General features: G+C 43.3%; 1 protein-coding gene across 1 annotated transcript in view; it reads right to left on the bottom strand.

Annotated features, from left to right (window-relative positions):
* Positions 1-21,244: 21,244 nt before the first annotated feature.
* Positions 21,245-22,873, bottom strand: part of GPKOW (G-patch domain and KOW motifs) — a 110,990-nt gene continuing 109,361 nt past the window's right edge. The window contains exons 10-11 of the mRNA XM_063936562.1: positions 22,664-22,749; positions 21,245-21,476 (exon numbers count right to left, since the gene is read on the bottom strand). Of these exons, the coding sequence (XP_063792632.1) occupies positions 21,348-21,476; positions 22,664-22,749 (215 nt within the window). The 3' untranslated portion in view covers positions 21,245-21,347. The remainder of the gene's footprint in view (positions 21,477-22,663; positions 22,750-22,873) is intronic.

Consider the following 22,873-nt stretch of genomic DNA (forward strand, 5'->3'; position numbering starts at 1 on the left):
CTTGAAATAGTGACTCCTAAATCTCTTTCCTCCTCAGTAGTTTCCATTATAGTACCCTTGATACTATACTTAGCCTTTGGGTTCTTGAGACCCAAGTGCATGATTTTGCATTTTTTAGCATTAAACTGTAGTTGCCACGTTCTTGACCATTTCTCAAGCCTACCTAGGTCATTAATCATTTGTTTGACCCCTCCCGGTGTGTCTACCCTGTTGCATATCTTTGTATCATCTGCAAAAAGGCATATCTTCCCTTCAATACCATCTGCAATGTCACCAACAAAGATATTAAAGAGAACTGGACCAAGTACAGATCCCTGGGGTACTCCACTGGTAACATTTCCCTCCATAGATTGCACTCCATTAACTACGACTGTCTGTTTCCTATCCTGCAACCAGGTTCTTATCCATTTAACTGATTTATAATCCACCCCCAGGCTTTCAAGTTTATTTAGCAATGCAAAAGAGGTGGTATTAATAACTCTGTGCGCAAAGTACTGCTGCTGGCTCACATATGCCCTTACGAGGTTTCCTTCACCCCTCACCACAGTGATACAATAAAAGATTTTTGAGCAAATGACTTAGCCTGCGCTGTACGAACGAAGTCCTATTCACGACAATCTTTCCAAACTTCAATTTTCGTAACACTCAGTTCCACCATAGGGAAATGAAACAAAGGTAATAATAGTGAAGTCTGTTTTAATATAATGTCAAAAAAAGAATAAAATATTTTTTACACAATAAAAGTCAATTATAACACCAATTGGCTCCTGGTGAAAAGTAAATGCAGTGAAATTACCGGAGATAAATGGAACTGTGGCCAAACAGTCCCAAACAGTGCATGGATAATTGATACAGACTGGCACCAGTCTAATCAGCAAGCCACTCTGGTCACCGGCTTCAGACTCCGCATTCCCTTCACACCTGGAGGCTGCCCGACGCGTTTCCACCCCTGTCTGGGGTCTTTTTCAAGGTATCCTGGCGAATAACTGACTCCCACAATACATGCATATTTAAATGTACTCTGTCCAATCACACGCCTAGGAGCACAGGTGGACCCTATACATGAATCACCTATAAGTCCCATGGTCCCGTGCTGTGCTCCTCCCTACTGGCTGTGTCCTTATGCATATTTTAATTTCCATGGTTACCCGGACCGGGCTCTCCTTGCGTCACGTCACTTCCGGTGACGTGCTTCCCGTTCTTTATGAGCTGCCTTGGCCTCCCAGTGTATGTCCTATAAGCTCATCCCCTTCTCCTCGCGTGTAAATACTTCCGGGTTTCCATGGCAACCCGATGTCTCTCCTGGAACCTCCGTTGCGTCACTTCCGGTGACGCGCGCCTCCGTTACCATGGTCACCTGGCGCTGTTCTCTTTTTTTTTCTATGTTGCTGGTGAGCAATATAAGGGTTATTATCCTTAAACGTCTCAGACTTAAAATGTACAGTGTATTTGTTAAAAACTGGATCCATTGACCTGTTTATAATCACTAAATATATGAAGAGAAAACAGTGTTAAAATATGGAAAGTGCAAATATAAAGGGGCTTCTAAAAGTGATATTTTTAATTTCTAATACAGTACATAATTAATAAGGTGCATAGATATTAGTGCTAAGCATTATTACATATTTAATCCTTATAGCAAATGAGAAAAAGTAGGTACATATTGTTATCAGAATATTTTATTTCATTTAAAAGGCTGAGTTTTAAAATAATTCATATAAACCACTTGATTTCAAAATCGACATTTTAAACCCCCAGGTACAAGCGTGCCTAATTCGAAAATCATTTTCATCTCGGCTTGGGCCAATTGGTTAGAAAGATCCTTTTTTCTCCAATGGCCTTTAATGTGTCTCAAACCACAAAACTGCTTAATGGCAGAGGGGTTACAACCATGATGAATGCTAAAATGCTCCGAAAGTGCGTGAGTGGTGAGACCCTTTCCGACATTCCTAAGATGCTCACTAATTCTTACTTTTAGGGGTCTCGAGGTCCTGCCTATATACCACAGTCCACATATGCACTCAATCACATAAATCACATTGGAACTGTTGCAGGTGATAAAATCTCGGATGTTGACGATTTGATTTTTCACTTCTACATTAGTGATTTTACTTTTTTCTGATGCTATCCCCCTGCAGCCCAAACACAGGCCGCACCTGAAGAAACCTTTAGATTTGATCGTTCCCATTGCCTTTTTCGGAGGTAATGCACTCTTAAACTAAATTAGATTTTAAGTTTGGTGCCCGCCTGAAAATACATTTTGGTTTATCCGGTAAGATGCTCCCTATTATCGGGTCCTTTTTGAGTATCCCCCAATTTCTCCTTATAGATTTTTCTATATTCTTATATTGTGAGCTAAAAGAAGTGACAAAAGCCCATTCTAAATGTTCTCCTTTTTTCTTCACTGTTGGGTTAAATAACTGCTCCCTATCTACCAAAGTCACCCTGTCCCTTGCTGAACTGACTTTTTCTGGATTATAACCGGAGTCCAAAAATGTATTTTTCATCTCTTCCGCTTGTATCGTAAATGTTTCAATATCTGTGCAATTGCGTTTCAAACGTTTAAATTGACCCTCTGGTATTGAACTTAGCCAATCAGGATGATGGCAACTTGTTGGACCGATATATGTCCCCGAATCCGTTGGTTTGGTGTAGTTCTTTGTTTGAATACATCCCTCTTTAATAAAAACGGTAATGTCTAAAAAATTGATCGTTGTGGTACTGTATTCAAAAGTAAAATGTATATTCAAAACATTGTCGTTCAAGAATGTGAAGAAATTCTTGAGGAGATCTTCTCCGCCAGTCCATATAAAAAATACGTCATCTATGAATCTCTTCCAGGACACCAGGTTCGCTCCAAAGGGGTAATTGTTCCAAATATTTAAATCTTCCCATCGCCCCATAAAAATATTAGCATAACTAGGAGTGAACCTGGTGCCCATAGCTGTGCCGACGTTTTGTATATAAAAATTACCGTTAAAAGCAAAATAATTATTCCCTAAAATGAACTGTACACCTTTCAATACAAATTCCTGTAAGTCCTTCTCTAAAGTGCTCTTCCCTAGCGCGGCAGATAAGGCTTCAACACCATCCTGATGTTTAATGATGGTGTAGAGCGACTTCACATCTGCTGTCACCAGAATAAAGTTTTCTTGCCATTCTGTATTCTTAATAATCTCCAGAAAAGCTTTGGTGTCCTTCAAATGGGCTCTGTTTTCTAGTACTAAGGGTTGTAAGTAAAAGTCAATAAATTCCGAGAGGTTTGATGTGATTGAACCCACCCCAGAGACGATCGGGCGCCCTGGGGGGTTAACCGGATCCTTATGAACCTTCGGTAAAACGTATAAAACAGGAATAGTGGGTTCTTCTATTAAAATGAACTTCTTCTCTCTCCCAAGGTTCCTTTAGTCCAGTATTCATCAACCAGTTTAGCCAATTCCATTTGTGTAAAAAATATTTTATTCTTTTTTTGACATTATATTAAAACAGACTTCACTATTATTACCTTTGTTTCATTTCCCTATGGTGGAACTGAGTGTTACGAAAATTGAAGTTTGGAAAGATTGTCGTGAATAGGACTTCGTTCGTACAGCGCAGGCTAAGTCATTTGCTCAAAAATCTTTTAAGTTTATTTAGCAGTCTGCGATGTGGGACAGTGTCAAATGCCTTACTAAAGTCAAGATATGCTACATCTACAGCTCCCCCTTGATCTATTATTTTCATCACAGAGTCAAAAAAGTCAATAAGATTTGTTTGGCATGATCTCCCACCAGTAAATCCATGCTGTTTTGGATCCTGTAAGTTGTTTGATTTAAGATATTCCACTACTCTTTCTTTTAATAGTTTTTCCATTACTTTCCCTACTACTGATGTAAGGCTTACTGGTCTGTAGTTACTTGCTTCTTCCTTGCTTCCACTTTTGTGCAGTGGAACTACATTTGCTCTTTTCCAGTCCTCTGGAATAGCACCTGTATTTAGTGACTGGTTAAATAATTCTGTTAAAGGTGTAACCAGCACATCTTTTAGCTCTTTGAGTATCCTTGGGTGTATCCCATCTGGTCCCATTGATTTATCCACTTTTAGTTTTGAAAGTTCTGTTAGGACCTTCTCCTCTGTAAATGTATTTTCATCTACCTTATTTTTATGAATGTCCTTGCAACTTAACTGTGGCCCCATCCCTTCTTCTGTAGTAAATACTGAGCAAAAATAATTATTTAGGTGATCTGCTATTGCCTTGTCTCCCTCCACCAAATGCTCCCTCTCTGTCTTAAGTCTTATTATTCCTCCATTTGATTTTCTCCTTTCACTTATATACTTATAAAAAGTTTTGCCCCCTTTATCTACTGACTGGGCCATTTTCTCCTCAGCTTCTGCCTTTGCACGTCTGATCACTTTCTTAGCATCCTTCCGACTGTCCAGATACACCTCTTTGTCGTTATTATTTTGAGTCTGTTTGTATTTCCTAAAAGCCATCTTTTTTGCTTTCACACTAGTTGATACTTCTTTTGTGAACCACACTGGCTTCCTTTTCCTGGTGCTTTTCCTAACCATTTTGATACAAAGGTCTGTTGCACTCAGTATTGCACTTTTCAGTTTTTTCCACCTCTCCTACACTCCTTCCAAGTTCCTCCAGTCTGCCAATCACTTAAACATCTCCCCATTTTTGCAAAGTCAGCATTTCTAAAATCCAACACCTTTGTTTTTGTGTGACAGGAGTTGGATCCTGTCTTTATACTAAACCATACTGCTTGATGATCACTGGATCCCAGGTGCTCACCCACATATATATATCAGATATCCTATCACCATTTGTAAGAATTAGATCTAATATTGAGTCTTTGCGAGTGGGCTCCCTCACCAATTGCTTGAGAGATGCTCCTTGTAAGGAATGTAGAAATTTGCCACTTGTAGCTGAACTTGCAAAAGACCCCTCCCAATTTACATCAGGTAAATTAAAGTCTCCCATGATTATGACTTCTCCCTTAAAAGCCATTTTAGAGATGTCCAACAATAGGTTCCTGTCCAAATCCTGCCCCTGGCCTGGTGGTCTATAGATCACCCCAATGCGAATAATGTCCTTCTTCCCAGTTTCTATGGTGACCCAAAACGCCTCAGTTTTGGCTTCAATATTTTGTATTAAAGTAGCATTTATGCTTTTTTTTCACATACATTGCTACCCCTCCTCCTATTCTTCCTATCCTATCTTTCCTAAATAAATTGTAGCCTGGTATAGCTAAGTCCCAGTCATGATTCTCATTGCACCAAGACTCTGTAATTGCCACAAAATCCAGGTTATTCCTTGTCATTATCGCAATTAGCTCTGGAATTTTGTCTCCTAAGCTCCTAGCATTTGCAGACATAGCTTTAAAGAATTTTGTCTGCAGAGACACTTACCGGTGTCTGGAACGCTGCGTATCCGTGTGTGAAGAACGGACTCTGCCCAGTGACTTGCAGGATCTGTCTCTCTATAAATATGGAGTCCTGGGAGCTGTCCACTAATGACCTCTTTGCCACTATCTTCACAGCCAGCCGCTCTCTCCTGGCGGCAAAGTGAGAGCGTCCCATCCCTATCACATGTAGGGAGTGTCAAAGTCAAAAATATTACCTAAAGAGAACATACAAACTACACACATTTAAGTCGCTATACTTGCAAATATGCGCAGCGAGCACAGCAATATATGGTAACACACGCATTTACACGGACATGCCACAGAGATGGATTCGACACTTATTTCATACAGTACATAATTATAATAATATCAAGCGCCAGACATCATGATGATTTAGAATTATATATATTGAATTAATGTCATGTATGTGTATTATTTGAACGGAACCAGATAGACCTGTCATGTTTACTATTGAAGCAACCAGCTTAATGTGTAGATTAATTTGATACTTGTTATTAAGTTGTAGTACAGTGCAACACGGAATTATGATTACATGTATAAAAGCTAAAATCGCTCTTATTAGAACAATAGATATTCTTAGAGGTAGAGGACAGGGAACTCAGGCCAGCCCTTTGGATGTCTTCAAGGCTGAATCTGATTACCATATACAAAGGAATTGGTGACTCACCATGAACCCCTCCCCCAGAAACTAGATAATACTCTGCTGACCACACAGGAGGTCAGTTACTTGCTTTTTGGTCTCTGAGGAAGATGAAGTCTACAGAGAGAGAGAGAGAGTCATATGGAGGGACAAACTTATATGAGAAAGATAATGGTAATTGTATCGCTGGCATGTAACTGAAATTGTATGTAATTGTATGTAACTATGTATTAACTGCTTACTGTGTGAGTTGTAACTATAGGTATACTGTACTTTGTAATATATATTGAATCCATACCCTTTTAACAACAAATATATACATCAATGAGCTTTGGAACTCAGATAATGTGTGGGTGTATTGTTTTCTCTTATGGGATGCAGTGTTGTGAGATGTACAGCGCACATTTATGGGATATGGTAATAAGATGTGCAGGCGTTTACAATATATATTAGAGCGGGCATTTTAAATATTTGTGAGAAATCAATTTAGCATTCTTAGGAGTAATTACAGGTCAGCATGCACCCCCCCTCCGCAATTTGCGTAAAGTAGCTTCCCACGGCCATGCGCCTTAGCGCGTGGTATGCGCATTTACGGTAGAGTTTGTGAACGCGTAGAGGGTTATTAGAACATTACATATTTAACCCAAATAGTGTACATTTTAGATATAACTCCCTTGCAACACATCAGCGAGTATCAATAGTTTAAACAGTTCCAGAACTAAGGGATTCGCCTTTGCATGATAGGAAGGGTCAGATAAAGGTTGGAAGGTGATGTCTAGTATCCAGCTGTAGGGTATTTTAAGGGTAACATTCCGGTGTTAGAGAAAGATCGCATGTTCCTGCGTATAGTTATGTGCAGAAGTAGAATATGGATATTAACTGTATTTACTGTATATTATGTATGCGGCGGGAATCCAGAGGATACCACCCACAAGAGCAGTTGGGGAAAGACATCGCTCACCTTTTCAAATCAACCTATGACCTCACCTGTAATGAAAAGACACATCTCTGCGTCCTATGGACAATGAGATTACAGTGACCATTGTATTGTGTATGTAAGTTGTGTATAAAAAGACCGTTGTTGCCTGGCCGGTCAGAAGACTCTGAACGCTTTCTATCTGAACTAGCGGAGGACCGGCCGGGTTGTGCTTGCGAACATTCTCACGTATGTACATTCTCTGTAGCCATTATTCTGTTTAGATTTATCTTGTTAGCCTGTAGTGTATAATTTGTACTGTTTACCTTTTGGAATAATCCACGGTGGCCTTAGAACCCTGTGGTTTCAACTACAAATCGGTGTTGTTTCTTCACTTTCCTGCAAGGGTTTAAAGCGTATTTAACTGTATAAGGTTTATAGGAATTGATAAGGTGTACGCACTGCGGTACTTTATACCGTAAGCGCTACTTAATGTTTAAGATATAACATCGTTGCAGTACTTTGCTGCCAAGGGTTTAAAGTGTAAATCATATCATTGCATTGTATCACTAACAAGGTTTAAAGGTAATCAATTGTGTGTGTGCGAGCTGTGCGTACTCTGTACACTCAGCGCGGCGTGTGTACGCCAAGTACGTACCACGTACGGGACTCTGTACGCAAATAGCGTACAAAGTGCGTAGCACGTGTAGTAAGTCTAGCTGCCATAGCGGCTCCTCTGTTAAAGTGTATCTAGAGGTATAGCTTTACGGTCTAAGATAATATCGACATTATCAATTGGGAGCTCGTCCGGTTTTTCCTCATACCAGCAGCCTAGCAGACTTTATCAGCAAAGGGCGGAAAGGTATCCCCCGTAAGCCTTCTCTTGGTTGGTGGATACACTAGTGCTGATTAGATAAGCGTCTGCCCTGCATGGTTTGTAGGGATGCTGGAGGGATCCGTAAGGTAAGAACGCAAAGCTATTTTGAAATCTGTGAAATTTCAGTTTTGGCAACAAATGCGCACACATCACACGCATACACCTGTATTTTGTACTTTGCATATCTGCTCACATTATTGCCATAATTAGCGATTACTAGATTCATTTTGACCTGTACTGGAAAATTTGTTGCTATTTAGTTAAAATATAGAGTTAATATTTAAGGAAGTAAGTGTAATACGCACACGCAGCCTGGCCTAGTTGTAAAGGTTTATACAGAAGAAACTGTGTGTTGTGTTAAGTGAGCGATTATAGTTTAATATCGCTTACATTTATAGAAGTGTGGGATTTGTAGTACTGCGGACGTACGGCCTTTGTACACGTGTCTCGGACAAAGTACGGGACTGCATACGCAACGTAAAGGCATACACACGTGGCGTGTTTACTCAACGTGCGTAAAGGTACGCCCACTATGTACAAATCACACAATAGCATTGTTTTAGTTTAGGCGCGAGACGGTAGCCACGCGATTTTAGCACAAATTTGTTCAGTTTCCAATATTTAGTTTAAAAGACCTTTTTTACTGTGTTACCTCTGGAACTAAGGCTGTTTTATCTGAATGAAAGTTAATTTTCTGTACAGAAAAACCAAAGTGTATATGAGTGAACGAGCGTGAGTGTGCAAACAATAAAGGTTTTGTGGACCCAGGGAATTCAGGATCCCGTAGGAGACCACACCAGGTGAGTGGACACTTGGTGGCGTGAGAGTGGCATGCTCACGTTAACATTGATTAGAGTACAAAGGAGCAAGTAGTAGATAACAGCAGACCAAGAGGTCAGCGAAGTCAGAAAACCGCTGACAAAGTCAAGCGAAGCTCTGAATACCGTGGCCTAAAAGGTCAGCGAGGTTTTTGTGTAGAGAGCGCAGCCCAGGTGGTTGGCGTAGAACCCATATAGGCCCGTTTTGACACGCTCCGGCTGAGGTTTTGCAGCCTGAAAAACGATTCCATTGGTCGTACTGCGGATAAGTAACAGTTACCTATACGCTGTGCGATTGGACCGCGCGTTCGTGAGTGCAATACTTAGCTCAACGTGATACCCTTTTACGAGATTTGCGTAAAATCGCAGGATCATAAGCGCTAGGTGTAGCACACGCAACGTGATTTGTGTATCTTTTTTTTTATTTTAAGGGAGTTTCGCTGGTCACTCAGTTAATCTCCAACGACCAATATTTACTGGTTAGGGTAAGTCACTCCCATACATTTCCAGTGAATAGAGGTTACACAGGGGCCCTAGGTTGGGTACGACCGGCGCTGATGACAGGGTTTAGGTGTATTGGCCAACGTGGGCGTGAGTGGGTGAGAGCACTCGTTGAACTTTCACCGTTGCCTTATTACTGAGTATTTTGGTTTTTTTGTAGGAATTAGCTGAGAAGGCAATACCTGCAAAAGATGGGGGCCAGTTGCTCAAGTAAGGGACGATCAACCAGGGTTCAGGTTGATATTCCGCGGCCCAAGGGGTCGGCGAGGTACATAATGTGTGAGAAATATGGATCACACGCAGAGGTTTTATGCAATGAATGGGAACGTATGACTGCGGAAGATAGGGAACCATTCCCTAGGGTAGGCAGTTTTAGTCCAGAGGTGTTGCAGAATTTAAGGAGAAGGATATGTCTAATAAAATCCAGAAAACAAAGGATTAGACATACAGATTGTTTACATTTATGGCAACAAGAGGGCGATATGCAGAGGGAACTAGCTCACGCAGCTGGTTCCAACCCTAGCAGGAAACTGATAGCAACTGCACCACCACCACCACCACCGTATATTACAGGAGAGAAAGTGGCTACCGACAATGGCATACTGATATATGATAAGAGTGAACTTAATAAATGTATTAATGCTAACCCGTGCAAGTTGTATCCCATCTTAAACTTCCCTCAGGACTGCGAGCAAGAAGATGAGCCCAGCACGATATCGGCACTCTCTCTAGCAGCCACCATACGAGACACCCAGGTGGGCACGGACCAACCAATAAGAGTAGTGAAGGCCCCTAGCGGAGGAGTATGTGAGGTCGTGTCCACAGGTAAGTACGGTACAGTACATTATGCAGAGACAATTGCACCTCACATTGTAGAAGCAACTCAAAATGATGTAATTGAACTAAATCCTGTCAGGGTGATAGCAGTCCCCAATGGGAGGACTGACGCACAGGGAGTCACTCCCGTCAGGAACACTGCTATGCATTGTCCTTGGTCCCGGACAGAACTGAGAACAATTATGTCTGAATTTCCCGATCCCAGAAAGGATCTAGCTGCATGTCAGAGGTTTGTTAGAGAATTAGGTAACGCCACCGAACCCACAAAGATTGGCGAACAGTGCTACGGGCATGTTTACCCTCTAATATTGACCCTGCGAAATTCATTACTGATTGTAAATTAGACGCAGAAGTACCTCTCACTGATGAGTACACTCAGGAGAATGTGCGACAGATCAACCTGCAATTAGGAGTATATTTCAGTGGAATAAAATCTTTTCCATAAGACAAAAAGAAGGTGAAACTGCTTCTGAATATTTCCATCGAGCACTGTAGGAAATGGCTAGATACACTGGGGTCGAGGACATTAAGGAAAATGTACATCATAGAGAGGTAGCTGTGTCCGTATTAATGGACGGCTTAAAAGAAACGTTGAGAACAAGGGTACAAACCACACAACCTAACTGGAGAGGTATCTCGGTGGCTGCATTAAGAGAGTCCGCTATCGAGCATGATCGGAACATCATTAAGCACAGGGAGTAACAGGGGGATAAGCTGATGACAGTAAGTATAAAAGCCCTGACAACGAAGCCACATCAGCCAAAACTCCAGACCCCTGATGGTAAGTCGTATGTAGTAAAATGTTATAACTGCCAGAGGGAAGGACATTACGCACGGAACTGTAATTTTAAAGACACCCATAAGGTATACCGACCCCTAGACCAGAACATGACCCACAGTATAACACACGTAATTGGGATCAGGGATCACATAGGAGGAGTTATGAGCCACATGCAGGGGAAACCAGAAGGTACCCACCTAGGAGGGACTGGCAGACCTCTGGAAATTCTCAGCTACCCCCCTCACATATTTTAGCTGCCAGCGAGCTGCGGGAGGGTCACAACATACAATAGGGGTTAGGCCACACCTGTAGTCTGCAGCCAGTGAAGTTGATTGCTAGCCTTGGAAGTGAACCTGAGGTCACAGTTGATGTAGCTGGTAGATCATTACCTTTCCTTGTAGATACAGGGGCGGCCAGGTCAGTGTTAAATTCAACGGTAGGTATGAAAACCACGGGTAAAACAATTTCAGCAATGGGGGTAACAGGAATAGTGCAACACTACCCTTTAAGTAGACCAGCGGAGATTACGATAGGGCCTTTGCAAACCAAGCATTCCTTTTTGCTAGCTGCATCAGCTCCGACTAATCTACTTGGGAGAGATTTATTGTGTAAGATGAGGTGTGTCATATATTGTACTCCTGAGGGTGTCTTCTTAGATATACCCGAGAATCACATTCAGGAAGTGCAGGATATGCTAGACACCCCACAAAGGTTAATGTCACACTCTGCTGTTATAGACAAGTGTCCATCCAAGGTAGAGGAAATGATCTGCCAGATACCGGAATCCCTCTGGACCAAAGATGGACAAGACACTGGATTGATGGCAAATGTAGCTCCTGTAGTAGTGCAAGTAAAAGATGGTAGGATAGCTCCAAAAATCCCACAGTATCCTCTGAAGCCAGAGGTGGAATTAGGAGTGTACCCAGTCATAGAGCGCTTGCTACAACAGGGCATCCTAGTTAGGATGTCCAGCACTGCCAATAGTCCCATCTTCCCTGTGAAAAAGAGTGGGGGGAGGGGTTACAGGCTAGTGCAGGATCTAAGGGGGATAAACAAAATAGTTGAGAGCCAATTCCCCGTAGTGCCAAATCCAGCTGTCATCCTCATGCAAATTCCCCCTACTGCGAAATTTTTCACTGTCATTGACCTCTGTTCTGCTTTCTTTTCGGTCCCTCTGCACCCTGACAGCCAATACTTGTTTGCATTTACATACAGGGGAGTACAGTACACCTGGACTCGCCTACCCCAAGGTTTCATTGACAGCCCAAGTATTTTCTCCCAGGCTTTGCATGACTGTTTACAATCCTTTCAACCTTAGAGAGGATCAGTATTAATACAGCATGTGGATGACTTACTGCTGTGTTCTGATTCACTCGAGTCGTCCTTGAAAGACACGGAACAGCTTCTGTTTCACCTTTCTAATACGGGACACAAGGTTTCAAAGGATAAGTTACAGTTGTGCCAGACCAAGGTAAAATATTTGGGACATTGCTTGACACAAGGACTTAGACACCTCACCGCTGATAGGATACAGGCGATTCGCGACATGATTCTGCCACAAACCCAGCAGCAGATCCTCACTTTCCTTGGAATGTGTGGGTACTGCCGAAACTGGATCCCAGGGTTCTCCATACTAGCTTTACCTTTGCAGGAAATGGTCTCCTCGAACAAACCAGATCAGATCTCTCACACAGATGAGTCCGAACTGGCATTTGAGAGACTTAAACAATGCCTATCGCAGGCACCTGCATTAGGCATGCCAGATTATGGGAAACCTTTTGAGTTGTACGGTACGGAAATTGCTGGGTGTGCGGCAGGTGTCCTAACCCAGAGACATGGTGATGCCAGAAGGCTGGTAGCTTATTACAGTGCACAGTTGGACACCGTAGCACGGTCTCTCCCCACATGCTTGCAAAGTGTTGCAGCGATAGCTTTGCTAGTGAGTAAAAGCGAAGATGTAGTGTTAGGACACAACCTGACAATCCATACACCTCATGCAGTGTCAGCCTTACTGAATTCTGCCCAAACCAGACACGTCTCATCAGCACAGTTTACAAGGTGGGAATTAGCACTAATGGCCCCTGTAAACATCACCATAAAGAGATGCAGCGCACTAAATCCTGCAACTTATCTCCCAGGTGTGCCTGGACAGGCACAAAGGGTTAAGGATGAGAATGATGGTGAAGGAGGATTTAGTATAGACACTGACACACATGATTGTATGGAATATCGGAACCAAACTTTCACTGCAAGACCTGACATTAGTGACAACCCACTGGAAGGCGTAGATTTTACTTTTTACACTGACGGTAGTTGCCACAGACAGATGGACTCGGGAGACTTGTGTACTGGATACGCAGTCGTAGATGACAGAGGTATCATAGAAGCTGAACCCCTGGGCCCACCGCACTCAGCACAAGTTGCTGAGCTGGTCGCCCTAACCAGAGCGTGTGAATTGGCTAAGGGTAAGTCAGCCAATATATATACAGATTCTAGGTATGCCTTTGGAGTAGTGCATGATCCCGGGGCCCTATGGCGCCTCAGAAATTTCATGACGGCAGCTGGCACACCTGTAGCGCATGCATCCCACATAAAAAGACTTCTAACAGCGATACAGGAACCTGACAGAGTGGCTGTTATCAAGTGCAAAGCCCACACTTACAGTCAAGACCCAGTGTCACTTGGTAACAGCCGGGCAGACGAAGCTGCTAAATCAGCAGCCAGCACCCCCATACAGATATCATACCACTGATGGTATTCAATACCGTCAACACACAAAATTTAAGTGAAATGCAAAATTTGTGTTCTCCACAGAAAAAGGTAGTCTGGAGGTCAAAAGGATATGGCCAGGAGTCCTCAGGACTCTGGACAGGGTAAGCCAGTAGCCCCCAGAGCATATCTTCCAAGCTTAGCTGAGACGGCACACGGTCTGACTCATATGGGCAAAGAGGGTATGTGTAAGCTGGTGAGAGCCTACTGGTGTGCGCCAGGATTCTCTTCTCATGCGGGTAAGAGAGCAATGACATGTCTTATCTGTTTGAGGAAGAATATTGGAAAGTCAATACCAACAGAACCATCCCATATCCCGCCAACAGACGGCCCTTTTCAGGTGATACAAATTGATTTCATACAGTTGCCACCCTGCAGAAATTTAAAATGTGTTAGTTTGTATAGATGTGTTTTCAAATTGGGTAGAAGCGTTCCCCGCTGCTACAAATACTGCTACGTTCACTGCAAAGAAAATTGTGCAGGAATTTGTGTGCAGATATGGTATCCCTAGGATAATTGAAAGCGATAGGGGTACCCATTTTACAGGTGAAGTCTTTCAGGTAATGTGCAAACTGATGGGAATTAATAGTAAGCTGCATACTCCGTACCGCCCACAGGCGAGTGCGAAGGTGGAAAGAGTAAACAGCACTATTAAGAACAAGCTGAGCAAAGTGATGGCTGAAACAGGATTGTTGTGGCCCGAAGCTTTGCCACTTGTATTGTACAGCATCAGAACCACTCCCAGGTCCCCCCTTAATCTATCACCCTTTGAGATTCTTTTTGGTCGACAACCCCATGTAATGATTGACCCCCAGGATGATTTGAAATGCAATAATGAAGTGACTGTAAAATATTTGGTTAAGATGAGCAAGCAGTTGAGGAATCAAAACAGAAATCTAAAGCTGGTGATTCCTGACCTACCAAACAGTAATTGTCATGACATTGAACCTGGGGATTATGTAATGATTCGAAATTTTCTACGCTCAGGTTGCCTTATTGACAGATGGGAAGGACCGTACCAAGTCTTACTAACCAGCACGACAGCATTAAAGGTTGCCGAGAGAGAGACTTGGGTCCACTCGTCCCACTGTAAGAAGGTCGCTGACCCAGAGAAAGCCCGTGACAAAGAGCAGACTGTAGAGAACATCGTATCACTGTAGTGTCTGTTCCGGGAAGATTGAGGCGGCACCTGAGCAAGGAGAATAACAAGACCAGAGGCGGTTGTCGCACCAAATTTCTTTTTCCTTTTTATTATTTTCTCCATCTCCCATTACCCTCCTTTCCTCCCCCTCCTTGTTTCCTTTCTCTCTCCTTAACAAGATGGATTTACCCCAAGAGACTGCATTCCGGGTTTTGCTGTTGACCCTGTTGTTGACCAGAGCAGTGTGTTTCGGTGAGAGTACCAGAGAGGTCGAGAAAGGATCTGGAATGGGTTCTGATGGCAAGGACGGATTTGTAGAATTCCAAGAGCAACACATCCACCGAGCAAAGGCGAGTATCAGAAAACGATCTGGTAGTCAAGAAACTAGAAGGCACTGTGAAGGGTTATTAGCTGAGGAAAATTGTATCTGTAGAAATTGTGAAAACATAGTTGAGGACGGGTGCATCCAGAGATGTCAGTCCAGCCTTAATATCAACATGGACCGTCATCCATTGAGTGATTATCACTCATTAGTGGGTAAGGTTTTAAACCAAACAGAATGCTGGGTGTGCTCACAAGTACCTCAAGGCCAGAGCAAGTCAGGACTAGTACCGTATCCTTTAACAATAGATGAGGTACTTGAATTACGGGGTGGGAGACCGGTGGACAAGAAATGTAATATTTCTAAGCCCCCTAGTTTGAAGCTCCACCAATATCATGTGGATAGGTCCTTAGTATGTTTCAACATTTCCAATTCCCGAAAGACGGGAAATTGGGAAGTGACATGGAATAACCAAACCATGGCATTTTCACACAGAGCTGACAGAATGCCCGTAGACCCTGAACTTATACGCCAAATAGCCGACGGTGGGAGGTATTTTCGGTATGGGTACACTATAGGAAGTAAGGCCATGCGGGTTGGAGAAGTATCACCAGGGTACTGTGCGCATATCATACAGCCTGATACGTGTACTGAACAGATGAGAGAGATCGGGATAGGATTTTTCACTTGGAAAGTTTGCAATATGATAATGTCATATTCTGTCCCATATGTTCTCCCCGATGATGCCTATTTCATATGCGGGAGGAAGGCGTATAAGTGGCTTGCCCCAAACTCAGAGGGATTGTGTTACATTGGAAGAGTGTTGCCAGAGGTTATGACCATAACCCATAATAAGATGAAAGACGTTCACCGCAATGCTCAAGCTCCTTACACTCACACTCACTATGAACACATCGTTAAGAGACACCTAATAGATAGGACAGAGCACGCAGCCTCTGATTTGATCCACGAATCCACCGGGATTCAATTCCTACTCGCGTTAGACATCACCCGTACCGCCAGAGGAATTATAAATTATAGGTATATCCATGCGCTAGCGAACCTGATAGATAATATCACCGAGATGTATTATGACACCTTCAGGTATACAGGGAGGGAGTTGCAAGCTTACAAAACGGAACTGATCCAGCACAGGATGGTCCTCAATTATATCACAGCAGTGACAGGCGGGTACTGTGTCACTTTGGCAACTCAGTATGGTGTGAAGTGCTGCACGTATATTACAAACAGCACTGATGACCCAACCGAGGTCATAGATCAAAAGATGGACGATATCTTACAGTTGAAGTGGGAGTTCCGAAGGAGACACAACCTTACCCTTACTGCTGTGAGTAATGAACTGACCGGCTGGGTCTCATGGTTGAACCCACGCAATTGGTTCTCAGGTTTAGGAGAATGGGCTCAAAATGTTATCGTGAGTGTAGGAAAGTTTCTCCTTTGTATCCTGGGAGTTGTCATAATGATTGGCTTGATATTTAGGTGTGTTCGAGTTTTAACGCGGCGCAAGCACGGTACCAAAGTGATGAGTTTAAGGAGCGGGGGCATTGTTACAACAACGGATTTAATTTATGACCCATCAATAGAGACAATGTTGTGATAAGACGTGATTCCACGGTCCGTTTCTTTCACCCGTTTTTCCTCTGTTTTCCCTCAGCAAAAATACACCCATCCGAAAAAAAAAAAAGACTTCGATCGACAACCCTCAACAAATAATACACCCATCCGGAGAATACTTCAACCAACACCCAAGAATGATTACGCAAATGTTATGTGAATGTATTTGTGACACGTATCTCATCTTCATCTCTACAACCTTCAGGTAGTGATACACATAGTCGACAGATGATCTCCACATATATTAGCACTCACATATGTTCCCCCCCCCCATGTATCATCAACTAAATGTGCACCCCATTTGTTGGAACAAGAAGCCGAAAAGAGCTCGGTAGTGTTTGTTGGCCCACTTACAGACCCTTAATATGGGATAAGAAGGATTTAATGTATACTTCGCAATACCTCGAAGCTTATCTAGAACATGTACGGCACGATGATACATGCCCCTCAGACATGGATTTCATACATACATGCTTTTACTATCCCACTAGGTCATACATTTCCCACCTACACCTCTCCTCCTACCATCTAATCATTTGTGGATAATGTATTGTATATTTTTATCCAATCATCTGTAAGATATTGTATTGTATTTTTTTCTGTTTAATGTTTAGATAGTGGCAGTTATTGTTGACTGCCAAAGGGTGGACTGTCAAAGTTGAAAAATATTGTAATGCACATACCCTGTACTAACCCCAGGCACATGCCCGCTGCGCGTGCACTCAGTCTGCCGTGCGTGCACATATCCGCAATTTGCGTAAAGTAGCTTACCACGGCCATGCGCCTTAGCGCGTGGTATGCGCATTTATGGTAGAGTTTGTGAACGCGTAGAGGGTTATTAGAACATTACATATTTAACCCAAATAGTGTACATTTTAGATATAACTCCCTTGCACCACATCAGCGAGTATCAATAGTTTAACAGTTCCAGGACTAAGGGATTCGCCTTTGCATGATAGGAAGGGTCAGATAAAAGTTGGAAGGTGATGTCTAGTATCCAGCTGTAGGGTATTTTAAGGGTAACATTCCGGTGTTAGTTAGAGAAAGATCGCATGTTCCTGCGTATAGTTATGTGCAGAAGTAGAATGTGGATATTAACTGTATTTACTGTATATTATGTATGCGGTGGGAATCCAGAGGATACCACCCACAAGAGCAGTTGGTGAAAGACATCGCCCACCTCTTCAAATCAACCTATGACCTCACCTGTAATGAAAAGACACATCTCTGCGTCCAATGGACAATGAGATTACAGTGACCATTGTATTGTGTATGTAAGTTGTGTATAAAAAGACCGTTGTTGCCTGGCCGGTCAAAAGACTCTGAACGCTTTCTATCTGACTAGCGGAGGACCGGCCGGGTTGCACTTGCGAACATTCTCACGTATGTACATTCTCTGTAGCCATTATTCTGTTTAGACTTATCTTGTTAGCCTGTAGTGTATAATTTGTACTGTTTACCTTTTGGAATAATCCACGGTGGCCTTAGAACCCTGTGGTTTCAACTACAAATCGGTGTTGTGTCTTCACTTTCCTGCAAGGTTTAAAGCGTATTTAACTGTATAAGGTTTATAGGAATTGATAAGGTGTACGCACTGCGGGTACTTTATACCGTAAGCGCTACTTAAGGTTTAAGATATAACATCGTTGCAGTACTTTGCTGCCAAGGGTTTAAAGTGTAAATCATATCATTGCATTGAATCACTAACAAGGTTTAAAGGTAATCAATTGTGTGTGCGAGCTGTGCGTACTCTGTACGCAAATAGCGTACAAAGTGCGTAGCACGTGTAGTAAGTCTAGCGGCCATAGCGGCTCCTCTGTAAAAGTGTATCTAGAGGTATAGCTTTACGGTCTAAGATAATATCGACATTATCACTTTCTTTTTTAAAGTTATACAATTATATAGAAAGAGACTAGTTATGTGCTGTGGATTGTTGGATACAGCATTAATAACCTGTGTTTCTGTAATTACCTGGTCCTTATATCATTATGTTGCCCTATAATATGTTAATGGGGTGTGTAAGCAATGAAATCAACATTTCATAGGACAGAGGGGGTCATTCCAAGTTGATCGCACGCTGCCGATTTTCGCAGCGCAACAATCAGGTAAAAAAACTGCAAAACTGCGCATAAACACGGGGGATGCAGCGGGGTGGCACGGATGTATGGGTTACCATCTGGTAAGGTAACACTCACATGGCTGCGGTCATATACCATATGTTAATGCCAGGTAAGTGGTGAATAGCAAATATTAACAACAAATAAAGAGTGAAGTAAAATAAAGTGGTTCAGAAAAGTGTCAAAGTAATGGGATGTCCGAGCTATCGTTCCATACTATAAGCGCTGTCTGCACGAGTGACATTCTGCTGAGTAAATGATAAGAAACAAGTGTACTCTGTGGTGTGCCGTTTCCTCAGTAATTCTCATCCAGTATATTGGAGAGATCACAACCCAATATAAATATATAGAGAGTTGGATAATTTATTCTGGATTTAATAGGATGTATAAATCCATCTCTCATTGGTCAGGTGCTCTTATCAGTCTGATGCGGTCGATGAGCCGAGGACAATTTAATGTGGGAGAATGATGATGATGCTGTATAGGATATTCTAATTACTGCAGGGATTTATTAAACACCAGCCCCATGTATAATATAATATGCAGTGGCCGCGATGTGTGCACGGGTGTCTGATAATTGGTCGCCTGCATACAAATCTATTTCCAGACCATTGTCATCATGGAGTAGGGTAAAATGTTCCCTTCTCACTACCCTCTTCCCCCGATCCTTCCAACCCAGTGTGTTACTGCCCATGTGCCAGAGATGCGCTGTGCGTGTGGCGACCCATGCAATTAAGATAGGTGTCCCTGGGCAATGATTGGGGATGTGGCTAATGGCTGTTGGGGGCATTTCACGGTCTGCGTCGAAAGACTCAGTTCCTCTGACACTACAAGCCATGATCCAATGGATATTCTGCACAACCATAGTGTTGCTGTAATGTCCGATGGTACGGCCGATATCCAATCGATGGTGCATTTTTGTTCACACGTTTACGAGTTTGCATTGTGCCTGGTGGGCAACTTACACATCTTTGCCTATGTCCGTCCTATTCAGACAGAACTTGGTCAGATCTGTCCTTCTGTGAAATAGGGCGTTCCGGGGGCCAGGAACTGGGTGGTGACCATGTGATTGCAGGTAACCGCACTGACTTGTGGGCGTGTATCAATAGCGCTGTGCGGTGTGTACGGGGAAGTGAAGCCGGTTGCTGCCGCATGGGGCTGGAAAGTTTCTGACACTAATGATGGGGCTTGCGACAGTGGCTGTTGTATATCTCTAGGCAGTGAGGGCCTGCGCTCACACACGCACAGTTCTACAGAATCCTGCATTAGCGTAAAACAATGAATCAGGCTTCCGCAGCTGTCCGCACCAATAGCCACTGTGCCTGCGACTGTACCAAACAGGTGATAATGATCATCATTTTCATATATAGGTTGAAAGAGTCATTAGCTGAAACAGAAACAGCTGTGTAGGAGGCTTAAAACTGGATGAGGAACAGTCAAACTCTGCTACAAAGGTGAGGTTGTGTAAGACAGTTTTATGTCATAGGTCATTCACCATGGCAAGACTGAGCACGGCAACAATACACAAGGTAGTTATACTGCATCAACAAGGTTTCTCCCAGGCAAAAGTTTTTAAAGCAGGGTTACAAGATGTGCTGTTCAAGCTCTTTTGAAGAAGCACAATGAAACGGCCAACGTTGAGGACAGTAGACGTGGTGGTCGGCCAAGGAAACTTAGTGCATCAGATGCAAGACACATCATGCTTACTTCCCTTTGAAATCAGAAGATATCCAGCAGTGCCATCAGCTCAGAACTGACAGAAACCAGTCTACAGTTCAGAGAAGTCTGGCCAGAAGTGGTCTTCATGGAAGAATTGTGACCCAAAGGCCATACCTTCGATGTGGAAACAAGGCCAAGCGACTCAATTATGCATGAAAACATAGGAACTGGGTGCAGAAAAATGGTAGCAGGTGCTCTGGACTGATGAGTCAAAGTTTGAAATATTCGACTGTAACAGACAGCAGTTTATTCGATGAAGGGCTGGAGAGCGGTACAATAATGAGTGCCTGCAGACAACAGTGAAGCATGGTGGAGGTTCCTTGCAAGTTTGGGGCTGCATTTCAACAAATGGAGTTGGGGATTTGGTCAGTATTAATGCTGAGAAATGCTGAGAAAAGCAGGCAGCTAGTTTATCCATCATGCAGACGTCTGATTGGCTCCAAATTTATTCTGCAGCAGGATAACGACCCCAAACATACAGCCAATGTCATTAAGAACTATCTTCAGCATAAAGAAGAACAAGGAGCCCTGGAAGTGATGATATGGCCTCCCAAAGATCCCTGATCTCAACATTATCGAGTCTTTCTAGGTGTGAATGTGGAGTATCTCAGGATCCCCCATAATGCTCTGGAGCATACGCAGTGCGAGTACACACAAGATGCACACCAACCACAGGACCCATGTTCAACTCAGGCTCGGCCCTTTTACATGGGAAAGTGCCGGACACGGAATATAAATTGTGTAGACTGAGAACCGCACAGACCTTGTACAAAACGACAGGTTTATTTACAGGTATACAATAAAACACAGCGAGGAGGTGCGACAATGTATAAAGCGTCTGCTGTCCATGGTTACTGCAGGGTCTAGTCCTCATGCTCCCCCATATAGTGACAGATGACATCATAACTGAGGTTTACGGCTATATCCTGCTCGCCCTGTAGCTGAACCAGAGCTTTGTTCTTCTGCTTGTCTCTATACAGGATCTTCCCCACCTAAAATGATAGAAGAGTCAGGGGTTATTGCTGGGGCCATCAAGAACAGGGTTCCATCAAAGTAATACTCAGTAACTGCACTTTAGCCAGCTGCCAATGACCAATCACTTCTCTGCGGGCCCCCGCTGTCTCAGGGAAATACTCAGTACGTGCCCTTTAGGGCCGCCGGTCTCCTGGGACACATTGCAGAATGCGGGCAGGTGTGATAGAGATACTGCACATGCACGGCTTACTGTAGCCGGTTAGCGATGGGCACACACGCTGGCTCCCTATAACTGGCACAGCGGACCAGACACAGGTGGCAGACTAGCTGCCGTAATGTTCCCAACTGTATGCACAAATGTGAGATTATGTTTTATAGTGCAAGAGACTAAGGGTCGCATCTGCGTCTTCTGATAGTGCCGCAGCCGATGGTCATGCAACTCAGCCGCCCACTTGCAGAAGCGCAAATCCATCACTGTGCCTATTAGAAGCCCCATCGGACGCACCCTCCAAACTTGCACCAACCCTATGGCAGATGCAGTTTCTCCATCTGAGCATGGCGTCCTGCGTAAGCAGCTGTGGATCTATAGTCACTTACAGCAATACGCCCGCGTCAGCATAGCTACACCTGTTACTAGCGATGGCCATCGACCATAGGTATTTCAAAATAATGGATTGTTGATGCCCGATGTAGAATTCTTTTGCCATCGATGGGGGAGAATTAGACACTTTCCCACCATCAATGATTCAGATGCACCGATTTTTTTCCATATTTTATTTTTTCTCAAAGGTGCTGGGACAGAGCCTAGCTCCGCCCCCTGAAGTACTTGCTCTGATTGGCTGACAGCCAACTGAATGATAAAGCAGGGATGACCATTGATGGGTTCCCTTTCAAGTGGTTTCACACCATCAATGTTGACCAACAATGGAACCATTGATGGTGACCAACGATGGTTAACCCATTGATGGCCATCTCTACCCGTTACCTCCCAGGAACGTCTGCTAAAAATCATAGACAAGGTGTCCAATTTAATACTGCGTCTCTGAGCGGCAACAATCGGGACGCAGGAGCAGACTTAAGAAACATCGGTTACCGGCACGCAGCATTCAGCACTGCATCCGGCCCAATGTATCTCTGCTACCGTCATTGTATTTAACAGTAATCATTAATATTCACTAAGAGGGCGATCCAGATGTGCCCTTACCTGTCCTCTATGTTCCCCCAGCACCACCATTACATGGTCTCCTTCCGCCTTAGGGATCAGGGTCTCCAGCATGTCCTGCTTTATATCTTACAGAGAAGACACAAAAACATCACAGACGAGGGTCATATTGGAAACATATACAGTATATTATATAAGGATTTAATAGCTATATATGTGGTGGAATAATGCTGGATGGAAAAAGTGCTGCAG

Source organism: Pseudophryne corroboree, chromosome 8 (assembly GCF_028390025.1).
Source record: "Pseudophryne corroboree isolate aPseCor3 chromosome 8, aPseCor3.hap2, whole genome shotgun sequence".
NCBI classification, from domain to species: domain Eukaryota; kingdom Metazoa; phylum Chordata; class Amphibia; order Anura; family Myobatrachidae; genus Pseudophryne; species Pseudophryne corroboree.